General features: G+C 44.2%; 1 protein-coding gene across 1 annotated transcript in view; it reads left to right on the top strand.

Annotated features, from left to right (window-relative positions):
* Positions 1-5,858, top strand: part of bckdha (branched chain keto acid dehydrogenase E1 subunit alpha) — a 26,271-nt gene extending 20,413 nt beyond the window's left edge. The window contains 1 exon segment of the mRNA XM_046316547.1: positions 5,426-5,858. Within this exon segment, the coding sequence (XP_046172503.1) occupies positions 5,426-5,768 (343 nt within the window). The 3' untranslated portion in view covers positions 5,769-5,858.
* The last annotated feature ends 3,863 nt before the right edge of the window (positions 5,859-9,721 follow it).

A 9,721-nucleotide genomic window follows, 5' to 3' on the forward strand; every position in this document is an offset into this window, starting at 1 on the left:
TTGTTAATGCAGACAGAGAAGAGCTCCAACTTCTTTAATCACAGCCTCAATTTTGTCCCGCACATTGAATATAGTTGTGGAGAATCCCTGTAATCCTAGATTCAGATCATTCAGGTGAGAAAAAACATCACCCAGATCGGTCAGTCGTGTGAGAAACTCGTCATCGTGCAAGCGGTCAGACAAGTGGAAATCATGGTCAGTGTTGAACGTTAAGCTCGTCTCTCAATTTTAAAAAACGTGTCAATACTTTTCCCCTTGATAACCAGCGCACTTCTGTATGTTGTAGAAGTGTTACATGGTCGCTGCCCATATCAGTGCATAATGCAGAAAATACACAAGAGTTCAGGGGCCTTGCTTTAACAAAGTTAACCATTTTCACTGTAGTGTCCAAAACGTCTTTTCAATGTCAGGCGTTCCCTTGGCAGCAAGAGCCTCTAGGTGGATGCTGCAGTGTACCCAAGAGCCTCTAGGTGGATGCTGCAGTGTACCCAAGAGCCTCTCGGTGGATGCTGCAGTGTACCCAAGAGCCTCTAGGTGGATGCTGCAGTGTACCCAAGAGCCTCTAGGTGGATGCTGCAGTGTACCCAAGAGCCTCTAGGTGGATGCTGCAGTGTACCCAAGAGCCTCTAGGTGGATGCTGCAGTGTACCCAAGAGCCTCTAGGTGGATGCTGCAGTGTACCCAAGAGCCTCTAGGTGGATGCTGCAGTGTACCCAAGAGCCTCTCGGTGGATGCTGCAGTGTACCCAAGAGCCTCTGGGTGGATGCTGCAGTGTACCCAAGAGCCTCTGGGTGGATGCTGCAGTGTACCCAAGAGCCTCTGGGTGGATGCTGCAGTGTACCCAAGAGCCTCTGGGTGGATGCTGCAGTGTACCCAAGAGCCTCTGGGTGGATGCTGCAGTGTACCCAAGAGCCTCTGGGTGGATGCTGCAGTGTACCCAAGAGCCTCTGGGTGGATGCTGCAGTGTACCCAAGAGCCTCTGGGTGGATGCTGCAGTGTACCCAAGAGCCTCTGGGTGGATGCTGCAGTGTACCCAAGAGCCTCTGGGTGGATGCTGCAGTGTACCCAAGAGCCTCTGGGTGGATGCTGCAGTGTACCCAAGAGCCTCTGGGTGGATGCTGCAGTGTACCCAAGAGCCTCTGGGTGGATGCTGCAGTGTACCCAAGAGCCTCTGGGTGGATGCTGCAGTGTACCCAAGAGCCTCTGGGTGGATGCTGCAGTGTACCCAAGAGCCTCTGGGTGGATGCTGCAGTGTACCCAAGAGCCTCTGGGTGGATGCTGCAGTGTACCCAAGAGCCTCTGGGTGGATGCTGCAGTGTACCCAAGAGCCTCTGGGTGGATGCTGCAGTGTACCCAAGAGCCTCTGGGTGGATGCTGCAGTGTACCCAAGAGCCTCTGGGTGGATGCTGCAGTGTACCCAAGAGCCTCTGGGTGGATGCTGCAGTGTACCCAAGAGCCTCTGGGTGGATGCTGCAGTGTACCCAAGAGCCTCTGGGTGGATGCTGCAGTGTACCCAAGAGCCTCTGGGTGGATGCTGCAGTGTACCCAAGAGCCTCTGGGTGGATGCTGCAGTGTACCCAAGAGCCTCTGGGTGGATGCTGCAGTGTACCCAAGAGCCTCTGGGTGGATGCTGCAGTGTACCCAAGAGCCTCTGGGTGGATGCTGCAGTGTACCCAAGAGCCTCTGGGTGGATGCTGTCAGTGTACCCAAGAGCCTCTGGGTGGATGCTGCAGTGTACCCAAGAGCCTCTGGGTGGATGCTGCAGTGTACCCAAGAGCCTCTGGGTGGATGCTGCAGTGTACCCAAGAGCCTCTGGGTGGATGCTGCAGTGTACCCTGTCACTACCTGTAGACTGCCTGTCACTACCTGTAGACTGCCCGTCAGCACCTGTAGACTGCCCGTCAGCGCCTGTAGACTGCCCGTCAGCGCCTGTAGACTGCCCGTCAGCGCCTGTAGACTGCCCGTCAGCGCCTGTAGACTGCCCGTCAGCGCCTGTAGACTGCCCGTCAGCGCCTGTAGACTGCCCGTCAGCTCCTGTAGACTGCCCGTCAGCACCTGTAGACTGCCCGTCAGCGCCTGTAGACTGCCCGTCAGCGCCTGTAGACTGCCCGTCAGCGCCTGTAGACTGCCCGTCAGCATCTGTAGACTGCCCGTCAGCACCTGTAGACTGCCCGTCACTACCTGTAGACTGCCCGTCACTACCTGTAGACTGCCTGTCAGCGCCTGTAGACTGCCTGTCAGCGCCTGTAGACTGCCTGTCAGCACCTGTAGACTGCCTGTCAGCACCTGTAGACTGCCTGTCAGCACCTGTAGACTATACTATACTACATTGTTGAATGTTGCAGATAGAAATACCATGAATAGACATGACTCCTTGTTCTACATACATATAGACATGACTCTTTGTTCTACATACATATAGACATGACTCTTTGTTCTACATACATATAGACATGACTCTTTGTCCTACATACATATAGAATAGACATGACTCCTTGTCCTACATACATATAGAATAGACATGACTCCTTGTCCTACATGCATATAGACATGACTCCTTGTCCTACATGCATATAGACATGACTCCTTGTCCTACATACATATAGACATGACTCCTTGTCCTACATACATATAGACATGACTCCTTGTCCTACATACATATAGACATGACTCCTTGTCCTACATACATATAGAATAGACATGACTCTTTGTTCTACATACATATAGAATAGACATGACTCTTTGTTCTACATACATATAGACATGACTCCTTGTTCTACATACATATAGACATGACTCCTTGTTCTACATACATATAGACATGACTCCTTGTCCTACATACATATAGACATGACTCCTTGTTCTACATACATATAGAATAGACATGACTCCTTGTTCTACATACATATAGAATAGACATGACTCTTTGTTCTACATACATATAGACATGACTCCTTGTTCTACATACATATAGACATGACTCCTTGTTCTACATACATATAGAATAGACATGACTCTTTGTTCTACATACATATAGAATAGACATGACTCTTTGTTCTACATACATATAGACATGACTCCTTGTTCTACATACATATAGACATGACTCCTTGTCCTACATACATATAGAATAGACATGACTCTTTGTCCTACATACATATAGACATGACTCCTTGTTCTACATACATATAGAATAGACATGACTCTTTGTTCTACATACATATAGAATAGACATGACTCTTTGTTCTACATACATATAGAATAGACATGACTCCTTGTTCTACATACATATAGACATGACTCCTTGTTCTACATACATATAGACATGACTCCTTGTTCTACATACATATAGAATAGACATGACTCTGTTCTACATACATATAGAATAGACATGACTCTTTGTTCTACATACATATAGAATAGACATGACTCCTTGTTCTACATACATATAGACATGACTCCTTGTTCTACATACATATAGACATGACTCCTTGTCCTACATACATATAGAATAGACATGACTCCTTGTCCTACATACATATAGAATAGACATGACTCCTTGTCCTACATGCATATAGAATAGACATGACTCCTTGTCCTACATGCATATAGACATGACTCCTTGTCCTACATGCATATAGAATAGACATGACTCCTTGTCCTACATACATATAGAATAGACATGACTCCTTGTCCTACATACATATAGAATAGACATGACTCCTTGTCCTACATACATATAGAATAGACATGACTCCTTGTCCTACATGCATATAGACATGACTCCTTGTCCTACATACATATAGACATGACTCCTTGTCCTACATACATATAGACATGACTCCTTGTCCTACATACATATAGACATGACTCCTTGTCCTACATACATATAGACATGACTCCTTGTCCTACATACATATAGACATGACTCCTTGTTCTACATACATATAGACATGACTCCTTGTCCTACATACATATAGACATGACTCCTTGTTCTACATACATATAGAATAGACATGACTCCTTGTCCTACATACATATAGAATAGACATGACTCCTTGTTCTACATACATATAGAATAGACATGACTCCTTGTCCTACATACATATAGACATGACTCCTTGTTCTACATACATATAGACATGACTCCTTGTTCTACATACATATAGACATGACTCCTTGTTCTACATACATATAGACATGACTCCTTGTTCTACATACATATAGACATGACTCCTTGTTCTACATACATATAGACATGACTCCTTGTTCTACATACATATAGACATGACTCCTTGTTCTACATACATATAGACATGACTCCTTGTTCTACATACATATAGACATGACTCCTTGTTCTACATACATATAGACATGACTCCTTGTTCTACATACATATAGACATGACTCCTTGTTCTACATACATATAGACATGACTCCTTGTTCTACATACATATAGACATGACTCCTTGTTCTACATACATATAGAATAGACATGACTCCTTGTTCTACATACATATAGAATAGACATGACTCCTTGTCCTACATACATATAGAATAGACATGACTCATTGTCCTACATACATATAGAATAGACATGACTCCTTGTTCTACATACATATAGACATGACTCCTTGTTCTACATACATATAGACATGACTCCTTGTTCTACATACATATAGAATAGACATGACTCCTTGTTCTACATACATATAGACATGACTCCTTGTTCTACATACATATAGACATGACTCCTTGTTCTACATACATATAGACATGACTCCTTGTCCTACATACATATAGAATAGACATGACTCCTTGTTCTACATACATATAGACATGACTCCTTGTTCTACATACATATAGACATGACTCCTTGTTCTACATACGTATTTCTATCTGAACGTAACAAAACGTCGTCCTGCTGAAAGCAGTTCAGAGGATTCGTTTACATTGTCCTTCAAGGTGACACCTTTTCCTGTTGTTTGTGTCATGATGGCGTTATTCACACGAGGTTGAATCCAAACATTCAAGCACCAGTCGTGGGTTCTTTCTTTCATATGAGAATAATACGGTCTGGACCCACAAGTCCACAGCTAACCTAAGACTGCTCCGTTCCATTCCAACTCACATCCATCCCACTGTTATCAAAAGTAGATTTTCAGAGCTGATCTGATTGGTCAAAAGACCAATTTGGTGAGGGGGGGGGATCAGAATTGTTCTGGGTTTGTAAACACAGCTGAAGCCTCGTGGCAGACCAGCGTGAGATTAATACCGTTTAAACTAGATCTGCCCTGACACTGTCCTCTCTTCCACGTGTTCTGATGAATACAATAGTAGTTGAATTGAAACTATGATCGACAGCATTTCGAGGACCAGAAGGCATATACCTCACCTTACACTGACATTCTCCTTCCGTCCCTCAGGATTGGTCACCACAGCACCAGCGACGACAGCTCGGCCTACCGCTCCGTAGATGAGGTGAACTACTGGGACAAACAGGACCACCCCATCTCTCGGCTGCGTCACTACATGACGGCCCGTTCCTGGTGGTCCGAGGAGGACGAGAGGAGCTGGAGGAAACAGAGCCGCAAGATGGTGATGGAGGCGTTTGAGAAGGCCGAGAAGAGACACAAGCCCCACCCTGACTTGATGTTCTCTGACGTCTATGAAGAGATGACCCCTAACCTGGTCAAGCAGAAGGAGGCCATGTGGAGGCACGTCCAGCAGTATAAAGAGCATTATCCCCTGGATGCCTACGCCAAGTAAACACAGGAGTACGCTACAAAAAAAGCAGGATCAATGAGTTAGCCGGCTAACTTTTGATAAGCAACCACAAATAAAAAATACAAATAAAAACTTTTTCCTGGTTCATTTAAAAAAGCTAAACTTTTTGTTTGTCGAATCAATTAGACCAAGTTTATCCGTCTAAAAAATATAATATTTAGGCTAGTTAGCTGGCTGACTCGTTGGTCCTGCTGATAGTACATCCTTCAGGTTCTGACAGAGTACCACATGGCACCCTATTCCCTACTCTAGATGGCACCCTATTCCCTACTCTAGATGGCACCCTATTCCCTACTCTAGATGGCACCCTATTCCCTACTCTAGATGGCACCCTATTCCCTACTCTAGATGGCACCCTATTCCCTACTCTAGATGGCACCCTATTCCCTACTCTAGACAGAAGTAGTGCACTATATATGGAATAGGGTGCCATTTGGGAAACACTGTACAGCGTTGCAGGTAGAAATGTCACAAATAGAACTGACATGATTCCTTTTGCTTCGTGTCAGAGAGGCATGTTTGTTCTATATAAAATATTTCTACCTGAACTTTCCACAACATTGTGCCATGTTGAATGTGGCCTAGGCTGGAGCAGGGTGTGGAGGTGAGGAGAGGCTGATGGGTCTGTTGTTGTACACTTTGTATTCTACTGTTCTGCATAGAGTTATAGTTCTGGTGTTCTGACCAGGCTAGAATTCTTTTCTGGTATTCTGACTAGGCTAGAATTCTTTTCTGGTATTCTGTCTAGGCTAGAATTCTTTTCTGGTATTCTGTCTAGGCTAGAATTCTTTTCTGGTATTCTGACTAGGCTAGAATTCTTTTCTGGTATTCTGACTAGGCTAGAATTCTTTTCTGGTATTCTGACCAGGCTAGAATTATTTTCTGGTATTCTGACTAGGCTAGAATTATTTTCTGGTATTCTGACTAGGCTAGAATTCTTTTCTGGTATTCTGACTAGGCTAGAATTATTTTCTGGTATTCTGACTAGGCTAGAATTCTTTTCTGGTATTCTAATATATAATATATTTTCTGGTATTCTGACTAGGCTAGAATTCAGTTATGTGTGCATACATTCTGACTAGGCTGGTCCCTGGTATTCTAATATATAATATGCCATTTACAGACGCCATGCTCTATCCAACTGAGCTACAGTTATGACTAGGCTAGCATTATTTTCTTGTATTCTGGTCCCAGGCTAGAACCCTTTTCCCTGGCGTTCTGTCTAGGCTAACTGAGCTACAGAATTCTGACTAGGCTAGAATTATTAGCTCTGCCCAGTAGTGGGAGGGAGTGGCTAATGTTAAGGATGGTTTTGTTCTAATCGACCACTATGGGCCTCTAGTTCTTTTGTGTGCTTTGAATGAATGAGAGTCTGACCCAGTCAGTCCTGTGGTTGTGGTCAACCCCTCCTTGGCGACACCCAGCTTTTACCAGTGTATTTAAACTAACACACGATTATCAGACGCCGTGAGCTAGTTCATGGTAGAAACATCTGAGTTCCAGGGGAGAGGTTTGAGTTAGTCGGTTGATTCTAGTAGGCAGAACGTCTTTTAAAAAACACCTGTGTTAAAACAGGATTTTCCTGCTCAACAAATGAGTAGTTGAATGGTGTGCATGAGTCTACCCAATGAGCAAAAGGCATATTAAACCAGTTTTTCCTCACTGGTTATTCATACCTGAGTGATGCAGGCTGGGGGAAATAGGACTTGACTTAATCTACCCACACCAGTGGTGTTGTCATGCATGCCTATTTCCTCCTTTACATAGAAAGTTTTAGGCAATACTGAAGACTGCCACTCGTTTCGTATGCATAGTTTTCTAGCTGTTTGGTATCGGGGTCTATGGCTGAGGTGTTTTTGAGTTTAATAAAGTTTGACTATACTCCCAAAAATGTGTCCAGGTTACTGAATAAATATCTAGAAAGCAGCTGACTGATCAGTTGGGACGGGGACAGATGGCACACAGAGCCGTAATGAAGAGCCGTTTGAGAACTTGATGTTGTATAATATACACCACAGTGCAAAACCAACCATGACCCTCCATCTGGCATCGTGATTTAATTTGAAACTTTGTTAATTTTAACCGCCCTTTTCCTCCCCAATTGGTACAGTCTGGACCTACAAGTCCACAGCAAACAGTCCAACTCACATCCATCCCATCTCAAATTAGATTTTCAGAGCTGATCTCATACGTACATGCTCGGTTTATTACATTCTAGTTAAATAATCACCTCCCCATTAACACACAACGAAAAGTTTCAAATTAAATTGACTGCAAGATTATCATTTTCCACACCTCAAGTCAGATCTCCAAGACCACTGGAAAAAAAAATATTTTTGGACAGTCATTTCACTTGAAAAACTAAATCATTGTAGATCACTGACATTTGACCTAATTGTTTTGAAAGGAACAATGAGTTTCACAGGATTTTATTACATTTTCTGCACAATGAAAAGTACAGTCCTTCGTCCCCTGAGAATATCAAAACGATCTGTTACATATAACTACATCTTTACGTAATGTCATACACTATGTATCCACCTCCCCACTCAAAAAATAAAACATTTTAATAATTTACAAAGTATGCAACATTATATTGTCCTCAGTCACTAAGTCCAGACCTCAGGCAGTAAAACACATCCTGGATGCAATTTAGAACAGTGTCCCCGCCCCCAACAGCATATTTATGTTGACGTCCCAGACGAACTCCCCCGATTGAGGGCTTGATGATTAGTTGAATCAGGTGTGCTGGTGAAGTTACTCGAGGACTTGAGTTGGGGATAAACGATCTAGAACAGTATGCAGACACACAACTCACCAATAAGAGGTCAAATGGTACTTAAAATGGAAAACCCTTTTATCTTGTGAGTTCAGTTTTTAAAAATAAAAAAATAAAAACACACCACAAGCATTGCCCAACATATTTACATATAAACCTTTAACCAGTAATTCCAGTACATCGTTGATCAGACAGTGTCGTGCCTCGGGTTGCAAAAAAAAAAAAAAAAAATCACCTGGTTTTCAAGAAGAAGGAAAAAACACTTCCTAAAAACAAGGAGTGAATAAAGAGGAATCCTCCAACCAGGATTTCTGGGAAAGTTACTGGACAGTCGTCGTGGAAACCATCCCTGAGTGAGTGAAGCTAAAAAGGTAGAGGTGGCCCTCAGATCAGATCTTAACCATTAGGGGGTGGAGAGAGGTGGCCCTCAGATCAGATCTTAACCATTAGGGGGTGGAGAGAGGTGGCCCTCAGATCAGATCTTAACCATTAGGGGGTGGAGAGAGGTGGCCCTCAGATCAGATCTTAACCATTAGGGGGTGGAAAGAGGTGGCCCTCAGATCAGATCTTAACCATTAGGGTGTGGAAAGATATGCCTCATCAGGCCATTCAGCATATGAACAGGGCTTGTGTGGTCAGCTGCAACAAACAAAAACAGGTTGCAAAATTTCACACAATTCCCAGGTTTTCCCAAATCCTGGTTGGCAGATTCCCGCAATCAGGAAGGAATATGCAGGCAAGGGACTCTCCAACCAGGATTTCTGGAAAACTTTTTTGAAAAAATGTATTGAGCGTTCCCCAAAAACGTGCAACCATAGTTCAGTATATGAATTGAGGAAATTGGTCATTTAATATCTGACCCTGTGTCAGTGGTGAGGGGAGGGGGGGGGGTCAACATCTACCACCGAGGCTCAGTGAGACCCTAGCCCTCAACATGGGGGGGGGTTCAACATATGAGCACGGGGTTGTGTGAGACCCTAGCCCTCAACATGGGGGGGGTCAACATCTACCACCGAGGCTCAGTGAGACCCTAGCCCTCAACATGGGGGGGGGGGTCAACATATGAGCACGGGGTTGTGTGAGACCCTAGCCCTCAACATGGGGGGGTCAACATATGAGCACGGGGTTGTGTGAGACCCTAGCCCTCAACATGGGG

Source organism: Oncorhynchus gorbuscha, linkage group LG19 (assembly GCF_021184085.1).
Source record: "Oncorhynchus gorbuscha isolate QuinsamMale2020 ecotype Even-year linkage group LG19, OgorEven_v1.0, whole genome shotgun sequence".
NCBI classification, from domain to species: Eukaryota; Metazoa; Chordata; class Actinopteri; order Salmoniformes; family Salmonidae; genus Oncorhynchus; species Oncorhynchus gorbuscha.